Source organism: Falco cherrug, chromosome 5 (genome assembly GCF_023634085.1).
Source record: "Falco cherrug isolate bFalChe1 chromosome 5, bFalChe1.pri, whole genome shotgun sequence".
NCBI classification, from domain to species: domain Eukaryota; kingdom Metazoa; phylum Chordata; class Aves; order Falconiformes; family Falconidae; genus Falco; species Falco cherrug.
This window is the reverse complement of record NC_073701.1, coordinates 77,413,456-77,436,393: the sequence shown is the minus strand read 5'-3', so window position 1 is coordinate 77,436,393 and position 22,938 is coordinate 77,413,456. Positions and strand designations below refer to the sequence as shown.

The window sequence follows — 22,938 nt, the reverse complement described above, 5'->3', positions numbered from 1 at the left end:
GGAAAACGGTCACCTATTTTTTTTTTTTTTTTACGCATGGTCAAAGCTGCTTTTGAGCCCTTTGACCTTCGTGTCCCCAGTGAGCCCCTCACTTCCCCACCGCCACCCAGAGTCACTTGAATTTGGGGTGCTGCGGTTAAAATTTATTACATTGATTACTGCTTCTGAAAAAGCCTTTGTTTTTAATCAGGGCTCGCTTCACTTGGGAGCTCAGGGAGCTCAAGGACAACTAATGAGTAGGTGGGTTTTGTCCTGAGACCCCCAAACAAGCAAGATGTGAGCAGGAACATCCAGACAATACAGTGTGCAGCTGTGTCATGGCGGTAACTCTGTCGCGCCTGGCCAACGTCCTGGCATGTGTGAACTTTGCAGATCGTGACACAGCGCACACCTGCACTTTGCATAATATTAAACGTTATACATACAGCAGGTGTGTAAACTATTTTTGTTTTTCACCGACTATAAAGGTGGGCATGCTGCGAGATGGGGCAGAACCCTCACATATGGGTAGACGCGCTGCACAGGAATTTTTTCACCATTCCTGAGAGACTCCTGGCACCAGCTGCAACGGGACTCCCAGCCAAAGGTGTGGGGGGGGCTGGCCAATGTTTAGGCAGGAATCAGTGAAGGATCCTATTCTTAGTCTCGTTAACACTTTGCAGGACTGATTTGATGCTTTGCTGCTCTTGCTCTTTGATCACATCGTGCATAATAAATAGTACTGTTTCCTTCTATCACATTGCCTGATATTTCCCCTTTTTATATTGTAATATAATAGGAATATAATAAAATAACCTGCATTTATTCTTACATTGGATTTGGAATTCATTTTGGCTGAGTATTCAGTCCGTCGGAAAAAGGGCAAGATGTGGGCCCAGGGGTTCTGCCTGTGCAGGGGTACGGGTCTCCTCGCATCTGTGTTGTGGAGGGTGGACGGTGAGTGCTGCAGTGAGCAGAGCCGAGGCTGTGCCCTCGTTGGGCCAGATGAGCCAAGAGCTTCGGGAACTGGCCCAGCACCCTCCTGCTCCCCAAGCCCATCACCCTGATCCTCCTGCAAGAGCTTGAGGCGGCCCCAGCATGGTACGGCTCGGGGGGGTGATGACAGACCTCCCCCGTGGACAGCATCAAGGATCTCCTGTTTATCGCTGGAGTACAGCACAGGGATAAAGATGGAGTCAGAGCGCAATCGGCCGGGTCACCATGGCAGCAAATGCAGGAATTTCCCAGTACTGGGCTGTTCTGCACACCGGGACATGCAGGCACAAGGGGGGCAGCAGGCAGGGAGCTGGGCACGTGACTCGCTGACCGTAAAAACGAGGGGACGGACCATGAGAGAGTCTTTTGCCTCGACAAAGATTTGAACCCTAAAAACAAAGCTTTGGGCCCTAGAAGAGGGGTTACACCCGTAACAATGGGGGTTTGAGCACCCAAGCGGCTTTGTGCCCTACAGGTGAGGGTTTCAAGGCTAAAAATGAAACTCTGGGCCCTAAAAGAGGCTTTGGTAACAAAAAGAGAGGGGGTTTGGCCCAGCATGTGAGCCTTTGGCCCACATTAAAATAAAGAGTGCGCAAAGTCAGCATGCGTGCTGGGCACGACTTATCCCCCGTGCATCCAGGGCTGGAAATAAAGACCGCCTGCTTTCGAACACTCAAAACCCGAGTATTAAAGAGATTTATCTCTGATTTTTTGGTATCAAACAGGTTATTTCTCCCCCTGGGCACGCTGCGTCACCTCCAGCAGCCATGGCGGCCCTTGTGCTCAGGTGGTTGTGGCGGGAGAGGCGTCCCTGCAGCGTCCTGGCATTTTGTCACTTGTATTTATCGCTGCGGTTCATTTGGGGCCCTTTGCTGCTGGTTTGGAGCAGCTTTGCTTCAGGGAGCGCAACTTCCTGAGGACTGAGGGGCGCGGCCGGGTGCTTGGCGGACTTCCGACCCATCGAGGGTGCGCTCCGGACGACTGAGGGGAGCTTCCGGTGCGCTGGAGGACTTCCGGCCCATCGAGGGTGCGCTCCGGACGACTGAGGGGAGCTTCCGGTGCGCTGGAGGACTTCCGGCGCATAGAGCGGCACGCCCGCTGTCGCGGGGGGCGCCGGTGTCGCTCGTGGCCGCTGCGGCAGCCGGCCTCGGCCTCGGCCTCGCTCCGTGCCCGAGAGGCCGCTGGGGGTGACAAGAACCCCCGGGAACCTCCCCCCCCCCCCCCTCCCCCCCCTCCGGGCGGGGCCGGGCCGGGCAGCGGGGCCGGGCCGGGCAGCGGGGCCGTGGCAGGCGGCGGCGGGGAGGCCCTGGGGCTGTTACTGGCGGTCGGGAGCGGAGGGGAGGAGGGGGGGCAGGAGGAGGCGGCGGCGGCGGCGACGCTCTGAGCGGGACCGAGGCCAAAGGTAGGTGGGTGCGCCCCCTCCTCTTCTCTTAATGCCCTTCTTTCTTTTTCTTCTTCCTTTTGCGCTTTCTTTCTGCATTTCGATTTTTTTGTGTGTGTCTTTAGCTTCTCTTTTTCTTTATTTTTCTTTCGCTTTTTTTTTTTTTACTTTTCGCCTCAGTTCCATGGCCTTCCTCTCTTCCCTATGTAGATGTGTGGGTGCACATAGGTACCGGTTTATATCTGCGTTTCCCTGATGAGTGCGGTGGCGTGTCCTTGGAAAAGGAAGGACGGGAGGGAGGGAGGCCGGCGCCCAGGGAAGGCCGATCCTCACTCATCGTCATTATTTCGCTGTTTATTCATGTCTCGTCTGGGCTGCAGCCTTCGGTCAAACACTGTGGCTGGTAAACGTGCCGGGGACGTTAATGACCCCCAATAAGCATCTAAACGTTGACAAAAATTCGATTAAACTGCAGCGTATGCTGATGTAATTTGCATCGGCTTTACTCTCGCTCCCCTCGGAAGTAATTCGTGCTTGTTTGGGCGTTTATTTCCATCCCCCCAAACCATGTGCATTTAAATTGGGCTGGTCACGACGTTCTCTTCGCTTTCTAATTTTATTTTCAATCTCAATCTTAATATTATTAACTCTGGTTGAGAACCGTTGCCACCATTTTCTTAATATTTGACTGTGTCCGTTATTGAATTACTCAGTTTTATTTCTTTTTATTTAAAAATCTAAAGCTTCGATTAATATCTGGGTTACAAGCAGGAGCTGCAGTGAACTTAGAGCTGCGTTAGAATTGTAGTTATTAAGCACACCGACTTCACTTCCCAAATCTTTATTTTCATTTTAAAATCTAAAACTTTCTTATTTTTCTTGGAAAATTATTTACTTCAGGAGCAAATAATCACCTTGTACTTTCCTTGGGAGTCATTAACACCCGCAGTTATATATAACACAGCGGCTATATTTCGAATTAGACTCTCCGCTAGTTTTCTGTCTTGAAAAAAGGATTGCTAATTTTTTGGAATTTATCTAGAATTCCAAATGCTAATTAAGGACTAATTACTGTCCTCACCGTCCCTGTCCCCCCCCCAGTTTGTTGAGTCATGGCAACAATGAAATTTTGTTGTGACTCATCCCTAAATTTCCTTTGTTGGTTCGTACCCTTGGTGTTGTAATCGTCGCTTTACCACTGAGTGGGATTAACTAACGCCTGTGATTTGTTTTTTTTAATACTAACTAGAGTTGTTTCTCTATCGATGTTAATCCTGATTAGCCCTTTATTATTTATGTTTTGCCACTGGTGATTTTATAACCTAAAATAATGTAAAATAATATAAATCGTGAGGAGTCGCTGCCTGTAAAGTTTTGTGTGGTGCCTTGAGTCTGGCTACTGCTTACCCCTAAAGACTCCTCTGTTATTTAAGTGTATATCCTAGGCGCGTTAAAGTGAATAACAAAGAGTAAAAATTAAGATTTACAGTATGTATCTCTTCTCTATTATATAGATAAATAAAGAGCAGGGACGTCGGAATTCCCAGGAAAAATGCAGTGTGCCCAGAGGTCGGAGAAGCACCCCAGCGCGTCTCGTTCTCTACAGGATTTCGCACTTTGACCATGCCAGCCTGTGTTTTTTATTTTCTGGGAATCAAATTCCCCGAGGAAGGAAGGAACGAAGCATTGTGGGTGCAGCAGGTAAGACGGCAGCACCAAACAGATGTGGAGCCAGCTACCAGAGACACCGATGCGCTCCTTCGCTGCAGTGTCGCACCCACAACCTCTCCAGGTCCGTAATTAAACTTAATTTGGCTGCGTGGAACACAAACCTGTTTTTTAAAGAGGTAAATAATTTAGGATTCTACAAAATGACGAGGGAAGGTGGTTTGTTAAATGTGGTACCACCAAAAATTTTCTGTCTGAAAAAGAAAATGCGCTGCTGTTGCTGGTTGCATCCATCAGGACCGTGCGTGCCACGGGGTAGGTTCAATCCCATAAAAGTCCTTCTCTGCTTTATTCCCAGCCGCGGGGCGAGTTATTCCCTGGAAATCACCCCTGGCAGATCCCAGGCACCGTGGTTTCTCCCTGCAGCCCCCATAACAGATAATAAATGTGTCCCGAAGGGTGGAAAGTGCGACGGGGGGTGAAAAAATTACTAAAAAAATAAAAAAGACGCGTGGCAGCCGCATCAAGCGCTGTGACTCGCACCCCAGCGGAGAAACAAAGTGGCTTGGGGGGAGGTTGGGGTGCTCGGGGCAGAGTGCAGCCCCCCTGCCTTGGGGAATCTGGAGAAGGTTTGGGGCAGCTGCAGAGCAAAAAGAGTCCTGGGAGAGGAGGGTGTCATGGGGGAGCATGTAGGGAGCCCCCGGGTGCCGGCAGCCCCTTGCTGTGGGCGCTGTGCTGGAGGGAGGTGGCCAGGGGCGGCCATGGTGCTGTGGGATGAGGGGTGTGAGGTGCTTGGATCTTGGCAGGGGGTCCTGGGGTGGGGTGGGGTAAGGAGGTAGGGGGGACAGCCCATTCCTGTGCCACCCACCCATCTGGGTGGGCCTGGGGGACCCTTGGGGTAGGCACAGACACCACCTTGTGCCTTGATGGGTGGAGGCCCCCCCTCCATGGAGGGTGCTGAGGCTGGGGGGTCGTTGGGCTGCTGTGTGTGTGTGTGCGCTCCCCCCCAGCCCCCTGCTGGCCCCGTTAGGCTTTAGGGGTAACACGTTGCCTGTCACCTGCCTTGCGCTGCCAGCAGACCCCAGCTCCGCTGGCTAGTGCCCCCTGCCCCCCCCCCCAGCAGTTTCTCTCCCCAGGGGACAAAGGGTCCCTGCATGGACCCTGGCACCTGTGGCCCCGCAGCAGAAGCAAGCCAAGGAGACGCTGCGGCAGGTACCAGGATGGGAGTGGGCTCCACACTCATCCCCGCGAGCTGGGGGGATTGGCACCCACCTCCCCTCCTGAGCACCATGTCCCCCAGCAGGTGACGGGCGGGAGGTTGAGGATCAGGAGCATGAGCCGGGGCACAGTAGTGGCACCAATGCCTGTGAGATGTGCGGCAAGAGCTTCCGGCTCCGCTCCAACCTGCTGACCCACTGCTGTGGCCACCAGGGCCAGCGGCCCTATGCCTGCCCTGAGTGCGGGTGCCGCTTCGGGCAGAGCTCCCACCTCCTCACCCACCAACGGCTTCACACCGGTGAGCGGCCCTACCCCTGCCGCGACTGCGGCCGCAGCTTCAATGTCAACTCGGACCTGGTGAAGCACCGGCGGATGCACACAGGTGAGCGGCCGTACCTGTGCCCTGAGTGTGGGCGGCGTTTTGGCAGCAGCTCCAACCTCACCCGCCACCAGCGCCTTCACACCGGCGAGCGCCCTTACCACTGCCCCGACTGCAGCGAGAGTTTTCGGGACTGTTCAGCACTCACCATCCACCGGCGCGCTCACATGGGCGAGCGGCCCTACCCCTGCCCAGCATGCGGCAAAGCCTTTGCCGACAGCTCGCTGCTGGCCAAGCACCAACGCACCCACTGTGCCGACAAATCCTTCGCTTGCCCCGACTGCGGGAAGAGCTTTTCCACCAATTCCTACCTCCTCCGGCACCGGCGGACACACTTAGCAGAGAAACCGTATCGCTGCGGGGAGTGTGGGCGGGGGTACAGCCAGCTCACCCACCTCAGCACCCACCAGTGGGTGCACAGTGGCGAGCGGCCCTACAGCTGCTGCGAGTGCAGCAAGAGCTTCACCACCAGCTCAGCGCTCACCAAACACAAGCGTATCCACACTGGCGAGCGCCCCTACATCTGCCCCGACTGCGGCAAGAGCTTCAGCCAGAGCTCCAACGTCATCACCCACTGGCAGCTGCAGCACGGCAAGTCCCTCTGATGCCCCGTGCCCTGCCACCCCCTTCGCCCCTACTACCACCAGCCCCCTCCCCACTGTTTCTCTTAATTAAATCTGCGGCAGAGGCCACCAAAGTGCCTGGAGTTGGCAGGGGTGTCACCCCCCAGGGGCTTTGCTGAGTGGTGGTTGTACCCCCCCAGCCCCCCCCCCCCCCCCCCCCCCATCAGCCCCCTCCCCACCATTTTTTTTAAATAAAATCTGCAGCAGAGACCACCGGTATGCCTGGAGTTGGGGTGTGATGCGGGGTGAAGCGTTGCCCCTGGGGCCTTTGCCGAGCAGTGGCTGTGGCCCACCATCCCCCCCCCCAGCCAGGCACTGTGGTGAGGGGGTGGCAGCCATCATTCTGCGGGCGGGACACACAGGAACGAGGCAGGGGGGTCATCCCAAAAAGTGGCTGTTGCACAACGCAGGTATGAATTTGGGGGATGTGCGGCTCCTTTGAACTGGCAGGGACACTGGCGGGGTGTGCTGGGGTCCCCTGGTTGCCCCAGAGAGTGCACCCAGCACCCCCGGTGTTCCTGGAGGCCTGGGCCCCACACAGGATGGGAGGTGGGCTAGCAGGGTGCCCCCCATGCCAGATAAATCCCTGAGGATGTGGAGCTGGCGCTGGCTGTAGCCAGTGGGACTCCCACTGAAAGGGGAAGGGGAGAACAGGGTGCTCCCCTCTCACTGTCACCCCGAGGGGGCTGGGACTGGCCCAGCAAGGGGGGAGACAGGGATGGGGACAGGCTGGGGTACTGGGACGGGAGTGGGATGCAGGAGGGACCAGGAGACTGGGATGGTATGGAGGTGGTGAGGGTGCTAGGGGTGGGACTGGGATGGGGGTGCAGGAGGGGACAGAGATAGGTTGGGAACTGGGGTGGAACTGGGACCAGGATGGGACTGGAATGCAGGAGGGGACTAGCATGAGACTGGGACTGGGATGGGTGTGCAGGAGCTGATGGGACTGGAACCAGAATGGAAATGCAGGAGGGGACTGGGATGGGGGTGCTGTGCGGGGCAGTACTGGGATGGCACTGTTAGGCAGGAGGGACTGGGAGACTGCGATAGGATAGGGGTGCTGCAGGGGACAGGGCTGGGGCGGGGGTGGAGGAGGAACCAGGAAGGGACTGGGATGCAGCAGGGGCCAGGGGTGGGGCAGGGATGGCATTGGGACCAGCAAGGGGGTGCAGGAGGGGAAAGGGATGGGACTAGGACTGGGATGGGGATGCAGAAGGGGACAGGGAGTGGGATGGGGCTGCAGGAGTGGGTGCGGATGGCACAGGGATGGGGATGGCGGTGGCACTGGGAGCAGGACTGGGATGCAGGACGAGACTGGGATGGGATTGGGACTGGGATTGGGGTGCAGGGACTGGCCGGGAATGGCACTGGGACTGCGATGTGGTTGCAGGGGGGGGATTGGGATGCAGGAGGAATGGGGATGGGGCAGGGATGGGATTGGGACCAGGATGGGAGTGCAGGAGGGGACAGGGATGGGGTGGGGATGCAGGAGGGGTGGGGATGTGTAGGAGAAGGCCTCAAGGACAAGAGTCCAAGTAGTGATAGCCTGATGAACAGAGACTTGTTAGAACTTGTAGGGCACAAGCCCTGGGAGCAAAGGAAAAAGCTAACTGCAGACCCCTGAGCCGTCACAGTTGAGGAGGCAACCAGCCGGACAGAGAAACAAGTAGCCAGATAAGGGAACGGATGGCGCCGATACGTAATCAAGAAAGCTGCGTAGAAAGAAACTCCCTAACCTTGGAATAGAAATTATTGCTATATCAAGATAAACTAGTAAGTTCCTATTGTTCTAACGGTGTGCCTTAAATATCAACCAATCAGTGTTTTTTACGCTTAAGATTTAACCAATCAGTGTGTAATATGTAGAAGGTAGAAACGTATATAATTGTAAGAAAATCACTAATAAAGGGACAACTTGCTTGCATCAAGCTGCGTCCCGTCTCTTCATTCGCTGCAAATTGGTGACCCCGACGTGAAGCGTTTAAGGATCTAACGTGAAGGGCTCTCGAATCGCCTATCTGAGCGACATGCAGCGACGTGAAGCCCATCTTCATGATGCCCAGCATCACCCCCAGAGGTACAAGCACCCACAGCCACTACAGGAGTGTTGTCAGGACTGAGAGTTGTGGCGTTGTGGGGGTGGGACGCAGGCAGAGCCAGCAGACAGAGAGTGTGACCTGGTTTTCCTTTGCTTTCCAGAGCAAACAGCCATCTGGGACGCAGTGACCAGCTACATCCAACAACAGCTCTTGCTACACAAGGTAGAGTGACACCTGCATCTTCCTCATCCCCCTAGAGAAGCTGGGGGGATCCCGTGGCCGTGGAGCTTGGGCTGCAGTTGCTCCTTCCCTCCTCAAAAAGCAGGGAACTCCCCACAAAATCCCCACTGAGAGAGAAAACAGGGCTCGGGCAAGGGTGGTGTCACCTCTGCTAGGTAGTCTTCTACTGCAAGGCTGATCCGTTGTTGGAGAACCCTGGATGCCCTTGAGTGGCTTCTGCCCCCAAGTCCCGCTTTTTCCAAGGAGGAAAAGGAAGGAGAGGACTCGGCATCTCCTCCCCAAAGCTCTCCCCACTGTCCCAGCTGATGCCTCCAAAGTGCGGGAGGTGGCAGGGTCCGAGGTACCATCCCTGGGTGGAGCCATCCCCCAGCTCTTCCCTCTTCACCCTTCACGCCCTTCTTCTCTGCTCCAGGGGGTAGGAATTCCCACCCTCGGCTCCTTTGACGTGGTCCCCGCACAGAAGCAGGTTGGGACAGAGATTGTCACTATCCAGAAGCCTGTCTTTCGCCTGTCCAGGATCCTCAGAGACATCCACAACCTCATGGACAACGAGGATGACCTGTCTGGTAGGACAACAACTGCATGGTGTGGGTGAAGATGGGAGTTATCACATCCCTTGGCGAGAAGCAAACTGGCCCCTCTGCGAAGCTGGTCCGCAAACAGGACACGCGCAGTAAGAATCCCTCGGGGAGGGCTGCAGGGTGAGCGCCTCCATCCCTCTCGTGTGGTTTTTCCAGACAATAAGGTGTTGGCGCCTGTGAAATATGCCAAGGTGGCCACGGATGCCCACGTGTCCCGGTGCAAAGTGGAGGGATGCATCCTAGGCACCATGTCCCTCCTGTCTCACTGCCTGGCGAAGGGGAAGAGCATTGCACTTGTCCTGAGAGATGTTGGGGTGCTCCTCATTGAAGACAGGATGGTGCAAATGAGATTCTACTATGATTTCCTGGAAGAGATATCTGGGAAGACAAACCTCAGAATGGCTGCGTTCATAGTGAGTGTTTTGGATTCCCTGTGGCTCCAGCGGCTCATGCTGCCCTGAACTCCTCCGTGATTGAGTGTCATGGTCACGTCGAGGATGTCCTGGCATCTCCGTGTTCCTCCATTGCAGTTTCCCCAGCTGCTGGACATGGTGGTGTCCCGGATGGTACCTGTTTCTTCCCTGACTCGCACCAGCCGTGTCATCATCTTTCCTGAGTGAGTCCTTTCCCCAAGTGACCACGGGGGTCCTGCTGTGGCTCTGCCCTGCTGTCATTCCTGCAAACGATGGGATGGAGGAAGGATTTGAGGACACCGGGACACCTTTCCTGGGCGACCCCATTTCCTGGGATGCTCCCTGGGGATGGGGAATGGATGATTTGTGGGGGGAAAAAAACACCTTTTACAATGGTGCCAAGCTCTGGCTGGGAGCAGAGCAAAAAGGGCTGGTGGTGCCTTTGGTCATGCCACTGTCACCTCTTTGTTACCAGGTTTGAACTGGAGTTTGTGCCCAAATCTCAGTCCAGGCACCCTCTCAAGGTCTTGAGGCGTGCCCTTGGTGAGGACATGTGGAAGAAAGAAGAGGATTTGCCACCCATCAGGCAACACACAAAAGGTAAGGCAGTTCCCGGCTCTTTTCCGTAGCATGGGCAAGCGGCTTCCGATAGGAAAATCCACAGCAATGATGGTCAAATGCTTGCACCAAAGCTTCGTGCCACATTGGCACGGCCTCTTCTCCCAAGCTTGGCTTTGGGAGTGGGCCAGGATGCTCGGATTCTTGGAAATGACCTAACATTCCCTCTCCAAAAGAGGCTTGCCTACATCACCCACCTCCCCTTTTTCCAAACCCCGGCGCTACCAGTGCCTTCGCCGAGGAGCCCGGTGAGCGCTGGTTGCTGGGGAAAAGGAACTTGGTGCACGCTCAAGGCGTCAAGTTCTACCACCTGAGACTTTGTAGACCCTTCATGGCGGGCCACTGATCCAACGGGCACGCTGCCTCGACTCCACACATGCACTCATGCAGATATTTTCCCTTTTTGCTCAACCCTAGGATCCCCCAAGCAGAATCTCAGGCAGGATCTTGATAGATTAATTTATTACAGCCGGCATAACCCGTACCGCTTCAAGGAGGACTTGCGTTTCTTAGAAACGAGGGGAGGAATATTGCACGTAGTTTTGACTTGCTCGGGATTTATCAGAGCCTGTCCTTCTCTCGGTGTAAACCTCCTTCCAAGCCAGCCATAACTTGGTGGGAGATGCACGGTGTCTGCTAGTACAGCCTGTAAGCAGACAGCTCCTAGGACACATCTTTAGTTTTACTGGCCAGCACCGAGTAATCCATGTCCCGAATGAGAGCAGATTTCCCTGCTAATTCTACACCTTTTATTTCCAAGAACCCTTGAAAAAATAGTAGGGGAATAAGCAAATCCCCAGAGCCATGGAGCACAGGTTAATCATCATCCTTCCCACGTGAAAGCAGACAGGGGTTCACCTGCTTTCCTCAAGCCTTATGCTGATAAAAGCAGCTGTCTCGAGGCCTCCTTTTGTCCAAGTAGGGAAAAATGTGGGTGTAAATCCAAAGATTTTAGCTTTCACAGCTTGCAGCCAAGGCTTCCCAGCTGCTAACGCCAAGTTATGCTAAGTGATTCATATCACCTTTGCTGGTATTGGGGAGGCAGTGGATAGAGCAGAACGGCTGCCTTGGATGTTTTGGGATGAGATGTGAGCACCGCTCCATGTCCCTGGGACTGGGAGCATCACGGTGATGCTCTTCTTGACGAGGTTTCTCCTTCCCATTTGCAGCGGGACTTCCTGAAGTGCCTTTGCCTGCTGATTCCAGCTCGGTTACTAACAAACAGGAGGAAGTCCACAATAAGGCGGCGATGAATAAGAGGACGAAGCGCCAGGCTAGGTGAGTCTGGGGGCTCAGGACTGAGCATCTGCATCGGGTTATTTGCCGACCCGGTGAGAGCCCCAAACCCTCACTGGGTTCATCACTGCCTGACAGCAGCACAGGGCAGTGCGATGGGGCTAGGGGAGCCCCCATTTCAAAGGGGGGGGGGGCGGTCCTCCTCCCCTTCATGAGAGCACAGGTGTGGCCTGGGGACATGGGGACAGCTGTGTGTCAGCTGAGGGTGCCGGCTTGGGGAGGGCATTTCCCCTCCTGAGCTGCCGGAGGCTGCGCCAAGAGGCACATGGCTTGCAGGGCAGGATGTAGCCCCGAAGCCATCATGGCCTCGGGCAAAGTCCTTGTGTTATGTCCTTCCAGGCAGCTGCCAGGGATCCCCGGGGCCGTGTCTGGAAAAAAGTTGCTGGTGAGCGGCCAATCCAAAGGCAAACCTGCAGCCAAAGGCCAAGCAGCAAAGCCGAACCAAACACAAGCAGCAAGACTGCAGAGGCACAAGCAAAGACAAGGAGAAAAAATATACCCTGTTGGAAGCAAATTCAACACTGAAACAAATTCATCAATGAGCCCGGAAGCCTGGATGCCCAAGGAGCTCACCTACAAGGTCATGACTCCGCTGCCAACAAGAGACGAGGCAGCACAATTACTACAATCAAGACCTGAAAGGTTCCGGTCGGTGCTGAAAGACCCACGGTATACAGTCTTAGCGGGATCCCCCATGCTCCCGGCACCGTAATAAGAGAATGCCTGCTTTCTAAATTTCAAAACAAGTCTTGGAAAGTTCACTCGACCAATCTTTGGGTAACAAAGATGGACATGAAAGCAAGTGACGCACACGCAGTGGTGATCCCAGCCACCAGCATGCTGTTTAATGACCTGGGAGAAGGCTGCAGTGACTCTCTCAGAAGTCAAGGTTTTCAGTGCTGTTTCTGTATTTGATACCCAAGGGATGGTTTCCCTCGGCAAGCGTTTCTGTGCAGGCATGTGCACGGTCTGTGACACAGGCCACGCAGGGGTACAAAAGGGGGCGTAGGGTGGTTGTTCCCACACTCTGGAGGAGCATCTCTGGGGTGAACACAGGGAAGAGCTTCCTACACGGCTGTTGCCACAAAGCAGTGACCCGCTAGCATAAGGCAAAACAAGATGGACTTCTGGGATGGGATGAAGCCCATCTTCGTGATGCCCAGCATCACCCTCAGAGGTACAAGCACCCACAGCCACTACAGGAGTGTTGTCAGGACTGAGAGTTGTGGCGTTGTGGGGGTGGGACGCAGGCAGAGCCAGCAGACACAGAGTGTGACCTGATTTTCCTTTGCTTTCCAGAGCAAACAGCCATCTGGGACGCAGTGGCCAGCTACATCCAACAACAGCTCTTGCTACACAAGGTAGAGTGACACCCGCATCTTCCTCATCCCCCTAGAGAAGCTGGGGGGATCCCGTGGCCGTGGAGCTTGGGCTGCAGTTGCTCCTTCCCTCCTCAAAAAGCAGGGAACTCCCCACAAAATCCCCACTGAGAGAGAAAACAGGGCTCGGGCAAGGGTGGTGTCACCTCTGCTAGGTAGTCTTCTACTGCAAGGCTGATCCGTTGTTGGAGAACCCTGGATGCCCTTGAGTGGCTTCTGCCCCCAAGTCCCGCTTTTTCCAAGGAGGAAAAGGAAGGAGAGGACTCGGCATCTCCTCCCCAAAGCTCTCCCCACTGTCCCAGCTGGTGCCTCCAAAGAGCGGGAGGTGGCAGGGTCCGAGGTACCATCCCTGGGTGGAGCCATCCCCCAGCTCTTCCCTCTTCACCCTTCACGCTCTTCTTCTCTGCTTCAGGGGGTACGAATTCCCACCCTCGGCTCCTTTGACGTGGTCCCCGCACAGAAGCAGGTTGGGACAGAGATTGTCACTATCCAGAGGCCTGTGTTTCGCCTGTCCAGGACCCTCAGAGACATCCACAACCTCATGGACAACGAGGATGACCTGTCTGGTAGGACAACAACTGCATGGTGTGGGTGAAGATGGGAGTTATCACATCCCTTGGCGAGAAGCAAACTGGCCCCTCTGCGAAGCTGGTCCGCAAACAGGACACGCGCAGTAAGAATCCCTCGGGGAGGGCTGCAGGGTGAGCGCCTCCATCCCTCTCGTGTAGTTTTTCCAGACAATAAGGTGTTGGCGCCTGTGAAATATGCCAAGGTGGCCACGGATGCCCACGTGTCCCGGTGCAAAGTGGAGGGATGCATCCTAGGCACCATGTCCCTCCTGTCTCACTGCCTGGCGAAGGGGAAGAGCATTGCACTTGTCCTGAGAGATGTTGGGGTGCTCCTCATTGAAGACAGGATGATGCAAATGAGATTCTACTATGATTTCCTGGAAGAGATATCTGGGAAGACAAACCTCAGAATGGCTGCGTTCATAGTGAGTGTTTTGGATTCCCTGTAGCTCCAGCGGCTCATGCCGCCCTGAACTCCTCCGTGATTGAGTGTCATGGTCACGTCGAGGATGTCCTGGCATCTCCGTGTTCCTCCATTGCAGTTTCCCCAGCTGCTGGACATGGTGGTGTCCCGGATGGTACCTGTTTCTTCCCTGACTCGCACCAGCCGTGTCATCATCTTTCCTGAGTGAGTCCTTCCCCCAAGTGACCACGGGGGTCCTGCTGTGGCTCTGCCCTGTTGTCATTCCTGCAAACGATGGGATGGAGGAAGGATTTGAGGACACCGGGACACCTTTCCTGGGCGACCCCATTTCCTGGGATGCTCCCTGGGGATGGGGAATGGATGATTTGTGGGGGAAAAAAACACCTTTTACAATGGTGCCAAGCTCTGGCTGGGAGCAGAGCAAAAAGGGCTGGTGGTGCCTTTGGTCATGCCACTGTCACCTCTTTGTCACCAGGTTTGAACTGGAGTTTGTGCCCAAATCTCAGTCCAGGCACCCTCTCAAGGTCTTGAGGCGTGCCCTTGGTGAGGACATGTGGAAGAAAGAAGAGGATTTGCCACCCATCAGGCAACACACAAAAGGTAAGGCAGTTCCCGGCTCTTTTCCGTAGCATGGGCAAGCGGCTTCCGGTAGGAAAATCCACAGCAATGATGGTCAAATGCTTGCACCAAAGCTTCGTGCCACATTGGCACGGCCTCTTCTCCCAAGCTTGGCTTTGGGAGTGGGCCAGGATGCTCGGATTCTTGGGAATGACTTAACATTCCCTCTCCAAAAGAGGCTTGCCTACATCACCCACCTCCCCTTTTTCCAAACCCCGGCGCTACCAGTGCCTTCGCCGAGGAGCCCGGTGAGCGCTGGTTGCTGGGGAAAAAGAACTTGGTGCACGCACAAGGCATCAAGTTCTACCACCTGAGACTTTGTAGACCCTTCGTGGCGGGCCACTGATCCAACGGGCACGCTGCCTCGACTCCACACATGCACTCATGCAGATATTTTCCCTTTTTGCTCAACCCTAGGATCCCCCAAGCAGAATCTCAGGCAGGATCTTGATAGATTAATTTATTACAGCCGGCATAACCCGTACCGCTTCAAGGAGGACTTGCGTTTCTTAGAAACGAGGGGAGGAATATTGCACGTAGTTTTGACTTGCTCGGGATTTATCAGAGCCTGTCCTTCTCTCGGTGTAAACCTCCTTCCAAGCCAGCCATAACTTGGTGGGAGATGCACGGTGTCTGCTAGTACAGCCTGTATGCAGACAGCTCCTAGGACACATCTTTAGTTTTACTGGCCAGCACCGAGTAATCCATGTCCCGAATGAGAGAAGATTTGCCTGCTAATTCTACACCTTTTATTTCCAAGAACCCTTGAAAAAATAGTAGGGGAATAAGCAAATCCCCAGAGCGATGGAGCACAGGTTAATCATCATCCTTTCCACGTGAAAGCAGACAGGGGTTCACCCGCTTTCCTCAAGCCTTATGCTGATAAAAGCAGCTGTCTCAAGACCTCCTTTTGTCCAAGTAGGGAAAAATGTGGGTGTAAATCCAACGATTTTAGCTTTCACAGCTTGCAGCCAAGGCTTCCCAGCTGCTAACGCCAAGTTATGCTAAGTGATTCATATCACTTTTGCTGGTATTGGGGAGGCAGTGGATAGAGCAGAACGGCTGCCTTGGATGTTTTGGGATGAGATGTGAGCACCGCTCCATGTCCCTGGGACTGGGAGCATCACGGTGATGCTCTTCTTGACGAGGTTTCTCCTTCCCATTTGCAGCGGGACTTCCTGAAGTGCCTTTGCCTGCTGATTCCAGCTCGGTTACTAACAAACAGGAGGAAGTCCACAATAAGGCGGCGATGAATAAGAGGACGAAGCGCCAGGCTAGGTGAGTCTGGGGGCTCAGGACTGAGCATCTGCATCGGGTTATTTGCCGACCCGGTGAGAGCCCCAAACCCTCACTGGGTTCATCACTGCCTGACAGCAGCACAGGGCAGTGCGATGGGGCTAGGGGAGCCCCCATTTCAAAGGGGGGGGGGGTGTCCTCCTCCCCTTCATGAGAGCACAGGTGTGGCCTGGGGACATGGGGACAGCTGTGTGTCAGCTGAGGGTGCCGGCTTGGGGAGGGCATTTCCCCTCCTGAGCTGCCGGAGGCTGCGCCAAGAGGCACATGGCTTGCAGGGCAGGATGTAGCCCCGAAGCCATCATGGCCTCGGGCAAAGTCCTTGTGTTATGTCCTTCCAGGCAGCTGCCAGGGATCCCCGGGGCCGTGTCTGGAAAAAAGTTGCTGGTGAGCGGCCAATCCAAAGGCAAACCTGCAGCCAAAGGCCAAGCAGCAAAGCCGAACCAAACACAAGCAGCAAGACTGCAGAGGCACAAGCAAAGACAAGGAGAAAAAATATACCCTGTTGGAAGCAAATTCAACACTGAAACAAATTCATCAATGAGCCCGGAAGCCTGGATGCCCAAGGAGCTCACCTACAAGGTCATGACTCCGCTGCCAACAAGAGACGAGGCAGCACAATTAGTACAATCAAGACCTGAAAGGTTCCGGTCGGTGCTGAAAGACCCACGGTATACAGTCTTAGCGGGATCCCCCATGCTCCCGGCACCGTAATAAGAGAATGCCTGCTTTCTAAATTTCAAAACAAGTCTTGGAAAGTTCACTCGACCAATCTTTGGGTAACAAAGATGGACATGAAAGCAAGTGACGCACACGCAGTGGTGATCCCAGCCACCAGCATGCTGTTTAATGACCTGGGAGAAGGCTGCAGTGACTCTCTCAGAAGTCAAGGTTTTCAGTGCTGTTTCTGTATTTGATACCCAAGGGATGGTTTCCCTCGGCAAGCGTTTCTGTGCAGGCATGTGCACGGTCTGTGACACAGGCCACGCAGGGGTACAAAAGGGGGCGTAGGGTGGTTGTTCCCACACTCTGGAGGAGCATCTCTGGGGTGAACACAGGGAAGAGCTTCCTACACGGCTGTTGCCACAAAGCAGTGACCCGCTAGCATAAGGCAAAACAAGATGGACTTCTGGGATGGGATGAAGCCCATCTTCGTGATGCCCAGCATCACCCTCAGAGGTACAAGCACCCACAGCCACTACAGGAGTGTTGTCAGGACTGAGAGTTGTGGCGTTGTGGGGGTGGGACGCAGGCAGAGCCAGCAGACACAGAGTGTGACCTGGTTTTCCTTTGCTTTCCAGAGCAAACAGCCATCTGGGACGCAGTGGCCAGCTACATCCAACAACAGCTCTTGCTACACAAGGTAGAGTGACACCCGCATCTTCCTCATCCCCCTAGAGAAGCTGGGGGGATCCCGTGGCCGTGGAGCTTGGGCTGCAGTTGCTCCTTCCCTCCTCAAAAAGCAGGGAACTCCCCACAAAATCCCCACTGAGAGAGAAAACAGGGCTCGGGCAAGGGTGGTGTCACCTCTGCTAGGTAGTCTTCTACTGCAAGGCTGATCCGTTGTTGGAGAACCCTGGATGCCCTTGAGTGGCTTCTGCCCCCAAGTCCCGCTTTTTCCAAGGAGGAAAAGGAAGGAGAGGACTCGGCATCTCCTCCCCAAAGCTCTCCCCACTGTCCCAGCTGGTGCCTCCAAAGAGCGGGAGGTGGCAGGGTCCGAGGTACCATCCCTGGGTGGAGCCATCCCCCAGCTCTTCCCTCTTCACCCTTCACGCTCTTCTTCTCTGCTTCAGGGGGTACGAATTCCCACCCTCGGCTCCTTTGACGTGGTCCCCGCACAGAAGCAGGTTGGGACAGAGATTGTCACTATCCAGAGGCCTGTGTTTCGCCTGTCCAGGACCCTCAGAGACATCCACAACCTCATGGACAACGAGGATGACCTGTCTGGTAGGACAACAACTGCATGGTGTGGGTGAAGATGGGAGTTATCACATCCCTTGGCGAGAAGCAAACTGGCCCCTCTGCGAAGCTGGTCCGCAAACAGGACACGCGCAGTAAGAATCCCTCGGGGAGGGCTGCAGGGTGAGCGCCTCCATCCCTCTCGTGTAGTTTTTCCAGACAATAAGGTGTTGGCGCCTGTGAAATATGCCAAGGTGGCCACGGATGCCCACGTGTCCCGGTGCAAAGTGGAGGGATGCATCCTAGGCACCATGTCCCTCCTGTCTCACTGCCTGGCGAAGGGGAAGAGCATTGCACTTGTCCTGAGAGATGTTGGGGTGCTCCTCATTGAAGACAGGATGGTGCAAATGAGATTCTACTATGATTTCCTGGAAGAGATATCTGGGAAGACAAACCTCAGAATGGCTGCGTTCATAGTGAGTGTTTTGGATTCCCTGTAGCTCCAGCGGCTCATGCCGCCCTGAACTCCTCCGTGATTGAGTGTCATGGTCACGTCGAGGATGTCCTGGCATCTCCGTGTTCCTCCATTGCAGTTTCCCCAGCTGCTGGACATGGTGGTGTCCCGGATGGTACCTGTTTCTTCCCTGACTCGCACCAGCCGTGTCATCATCTTTCCTGAGTGAGTCCTTCCCCCAAGTGACCATGGGGGTCCTGCTGTGGCTCTGCCCTGTTGTCATTCCTGCAAACGATGGGATGGAGGAAGGATTTGAGGACACCGGGACACCTTTCCTGGGCGACCCCATTTCCTGGGATGCTCCCTGGGGATGGGGAATGGATGATTTGTGGGGGAAAAAAACACCTTTTACAATGGTGCCAAGCTCTGGCTGGGAGCAGAGCAAAAAGGGCTGGTGGTGCCTTTGGTCATGCCACTGTCACCTCTTTGTCACCAGGTTTGAACTGGAGTTTGTGCCCAAATCTCAGTCCAGGCACCCTCTCAAGGTCTTGAGGCGTGCCCTTGGTGAGGACATGTGGAAGAAAGAAGAGGATTTGCCACCCATCAGGCAACACACAAAAGGTAAGGCAGTTCCCGGCTCTTTTCCGTAGCATGGGCAAGCGGCTTCCGGTAGGAAAATCCACAGCAATGATGGTCAAATGCTTGCACCAAAGCTTCGTGCCACATTGGCACGGCCTCTTCTCCCAAGCTTGGCTTTGGGAGTGGGCCAGGATGCTCGGATTCTTGGGAATGACTTAACATTCCCTCTCCAAAAGAGGCTTGCCTACATCACCCACCTCCCCTTTTTCCAAACCCCGGCGCTACCAGTGCCTTCGCCGAGGAGCCCGGTGAGCGCTGGTTGCTGGGGAAAAGGAACTTGGTGCACGCTCAAGGCGTCAAGTTCTACCACCTGAGACTTTGTAGACCCTTCATGGCGGGCCACTGATCCAACGGGCACGCTGCCTCGACTCCACACATGCACTCATGCAGATATTTTCCCTTTTTGCTCAACCCTAGGATCCCCCAAGCAGAATCTCAGGCAGGATCTTGATAGATTAATTTATTACAGCCGGCATAACCCGTACCGCTTCAAGGAGGACTTGCGTTTCTTAGAAACGAGGGGAGGAATATTGCACGTAGTTTTGACTTGCTCGGGATTTATCAGAGCCTGTCCTTCTCTCGGTGTAAACCTCCTTCCAAGCCAGCCATAACTTGGTGGGAGATGCACGGTGTCTGCTAGTACAGCCTGTAAGCAGACAGCTCCTAGGACACATCTTTAGTTTTACTGGCCAGCACCGAGTAATCCATGTCCCGAATGAGAGCAGATTTCCCTGCTAATTCTACACCTTTTATTTCCAAGAACCCTTGAAAAAATAGTAGGGGAATAAGCAAATCCCCAGAGTGATGGAGCACAGGTTAATCATCATCCTTTCCACGTGAAAGCAGACAGGGGTTCACCCGCTTTCCTCAAGCCTTATGCTGATAAAAGCAGCTGTCTCGAGGCCTCCTTTTGTCCAAGTAGGGAAAAATGTGGGTGTAAATCCAACGATTTTAGCTTTCACAGCTTGCAGCCAAGGCTTCCCAGCTGCTAACGCCAAGTTATGCTAAGTGATTCATATCACTTTTGCTGGTATTGGGGAGGCAGTGGATAGAGCAGAACGGCTGCCTTGGATGTTTTGGGATGAGATGTGAGCACCGCTCCATGTCCCTGGGACTGGGAGCATCACGGTGATGCTCTTCTTGACGAGGTTTCTCCTTCCCATTTGCAGCGGGACTTCCTGAAGTGCCTTTGCCTGCTGATTCCAGCTCGGTTACTAACAAACAGGAGGAAGTCCACAATAAGGCGGAGATGAATAAGAGGACGAAGCGCCAGGCTAGGTGAGTCTGGGGGCTCAGGACTGAGCATCTGCATCGGGTTATTTGCCGACCCGGTGAGAGCCCCAAACCCTCACTGGGTTCATCACTGCCTGACAGCAGCACAGGGCAGTGCGATGGGGCTAGGGGAGCCCCCATTTCAAAGGGGGGGGGGGGTCCTCCTCCCCTTCATGAGAGCACAGGTGTGGCCTGGGGACATGGGGACAGCTGTGTGTCAGCTGAGGGTGCCGGCTTGGGGAGGGCATTTCCCCTCCTGAGCTGCCGGAGGCTGCGCCAAGAGGCACATGGCTTGCAGGGCAGGATGTAGCCCCGAAGCCATCATGGCCTTGGGCAAAGTCCTTGTGTTATGTCCTTCCAGGCAGCTGCCAGGGATCCCCGGGGCCGTGTCTGGAAAAAAGTTGCTGGTGAGCGGCCAATCCAAAGGCAAACCTGCAGCCAAAGGCCAAGCAGCAAAGCCGAACCAAACACAAGCAGCAAGATTGCAGAGGCACAAGCAAAGACAAGGAGAAAAAATATACCCTGTTGGAAGCAAATTCAACACTGAAACAAATTCATCAATGAGCCCGGAAGCCTGGATGCCCATGGAGCTCACCTACAAGGTCATGACTCCGCTGCCAACAAGAGACGAGGCAGCACAATTAGTACAATCAAGACCTGAAAGGTTCCGGTCGGTGCTGAAAGACCCACGGTATACAGTCTTAGCGGGATCCCCCATGCTCCCGGCACCATAATAAGAGAATGCCTGCTTTCTAAATTTCAAAACAAGTCTTGGAAAGTTCACTCGACCAATCTTTGGGTAACAAAGATGGACATGAAAGCAAGTGACGCACACGCAGTGGTGATCCCAGCCACCAGCATGCTGTTTAATGACCTGGGAGAAGGCTGCAGTGACTCTCTCAGAAGTCAAGGTTTTCAGTGCTGTTTCTGTATTTGATACCCAAGGGATGGTTTCCCTCGGCAAGCGTTTCTGTGCAGGCATGTGCACGGTCTGTGACACAGGCCACGCAGGGGTACAAAAGGGGGCGTAGGGTGGTTGTTCCCACACTCTGGAGGAGCATCTCTGGGGTGAACACAGGGAAGAGCTTCCTACACGGCTGTTGCCACAAAGCAGTGACCCGCTAGCATAAGGCAAAACAAGATGGACTTCTGGGATGGGATGAAGCCCATCTTCATGATGCCCAGCATCACCCTCAGAGGTACAAGCACCCACAGCCACTACAGGAGTGTTGTCAGGACTGAGAGTTGTGGCGTTGTGGGGGTGGGACGCAGGCAGAGCCAGCAGACAGAGAGTGTGACCTGGTTTTCCTTTGCTTTCCAGAGCAAACAGCCATCTGGGACGCAGTGGCCAGCTACATCCAACAACAGCTCTTGCTACACAAGGTAGAGTGACACCCGCATCTTCCTCATCCCCCTAGAGAAGCTGGGGGGATCCCGTGGCCGTGGAGCTTGGGCTGCAGTTGCTCCTTCCCTCCTCAAAAAGCAGGGAACTCCCCACAAAATCCCCACTGAGAGAGAAAACAGGGCTCGGGCAAGGGTGGTGTCACCTCTGCTAGGTAGTCTTCTACTGCAAGGCTGATCCGTTGTTGGAGAACCCTGGATGCCCTTGAGTGGCTTCTGCCCCCAAGTCCCGCTTTTTCCAAGGAGGAAAAGGAAGGAGAGGACTCGGCATCTCCTCCCCAAAGCTCTCCCCACTGTCCCAGCTGATGCCTCCAAAGAGCGGGAGGTGGCAGGGTCCGAGGTACCATCCCTGGGTGGAGCCATCCCCCAGCTCTTCCCTCTTCACCCTTCACGCCCTTCTTCTCTGCTCCAGGGGGTACGAATTCCCACCCTCGGCTCCTTTGACGTGGTCCCCGCACAGAAGCAGGTTGGGACAGAGATTGTCACTATCCAGAAGCCTGTCTTTCGCAAGTCCAGGATCCTCAGAGACATCCACAACCTCATGGACAACGAGGATGACCTGTCTGGTAGGACAACAACTGCATGGTGTGGGTGAAGATGGGAGTTATCACATCCCTTGGCGAGAAGCAAACTGGCCCCTCTGCGAAGCTGGTCCGCAAACAGGACACGCGCAGTAAGAATCCCTCGGGGAGGGCTGCAGGGTGAGCGCCTCCATCCCTCTCGTGTGGTTTTTCCAGACAATAAGGTGTTGGCGCCTGTGAAATATGCCAAGGTGGCCACGGATGCCCACGTGTCCCGGTGCAAAGTGGAGGGATGCATCCTAGGCACCATGTCCCTCCTGTCTCACTGCCTGGCGAAGGGGAAGAGCATTGCACTTGTCCTGAGAGATGTTGGGGTGCTCCTCATTGAAGACAGGATGGTGCAAATGAGATTCTACTATGATTTCCTGGAAGAGATATCTGGGAAGACAAACCTCAGAATGGCTGCGTTCATAGTGAGTGTTTTGGATTCCCTGTGGCTCCAGCGGCTCATGCCGCCCTGAACTCCTCCGTGATTGAGTGTCATGGTCACGTCGAGGATGTCCTGGCATCTCCGTGTTCCTCCATTGCAGTTTCCCCAGCTGCTGGACATGGTGGTGTCCCGGATGGTACCTGTTTCTTCCCTGACTCGCACCAGCCGTGTCATCATCTTTCCTGAGTGAGTCCTTCCCCCAAGTGACCACGGGGGTCCTGCTGTGGCTCTGCCCTGTTGTCATTCCTGCAAACGATGGGATGGAGGAAGGATTTGAGGACACCGGGACACCTTTCCTGGGCGACCCCATTTCCTGGGATGCTCCCTGGGGATGGGGAATGGATGATTTGGGGGGGGAAAAAACACCTTTTACAATGGTGCCAAGCTCTGGCTGGGAGCAGAGCAAAAAGGGCTGGTGGTGCCTTTGGTCATGCCACTGTCACCTCTTTGTCACCAGGTTTGAACTGGAGTTTGTGCCCAAATCTCAGTCCAGGCACCCTCTCAAGGTCTTGAGGCGTGCCCTTGGTGAGGACATGTGGAAGAAAGAA

General features: G+C 54.8%; 1 protein-coding gene across 12 annotated transcripts; it reads left to right on the top strand.

Annotated features, from left to right (window-relative positions):
* Positions 1-2,040: 2,040 nt before the first annotated feature.
* On the top strand, positions 2,041-6,318 carry LOC129736174 (zinc finger protein 239-like). Of its 12 annotated transcripts, none has more exons than XM_055711899.1 (3): positions 2,041-2,377; positions 3,871-4,148; positions 5,325-6,318. In XM_055711899.1, exons 2-3 carry the CDS (start codon positions 3,980-3,982, stop codon positions 6,224-6,226), a joined length of 1,071 nt encoding a protein of 356 aa, XP_055567874.1. In that variant the 5' UTR covers positions 2,041-2,377; positions 3,871-3,979; the 3' UTR covers positions 6,227-6,318. The 12 variants fall into 12 exon arrangements, 10 of the variants coding, with proteins under 10 accessions (XP_055567874.1, XP_055567875.1, XP_055567876.1 ...); XM_055711900.1 differs by having other exon boundaries at positions 2,041-2,381; XM_055711901.1 differs by having other exon boundaries at positions 2,042-2,377; positions 5,328-6,318.
* The last annotated feature ends 16,620 nt before the right edge of the window (positions 6,319-22,938 follow it).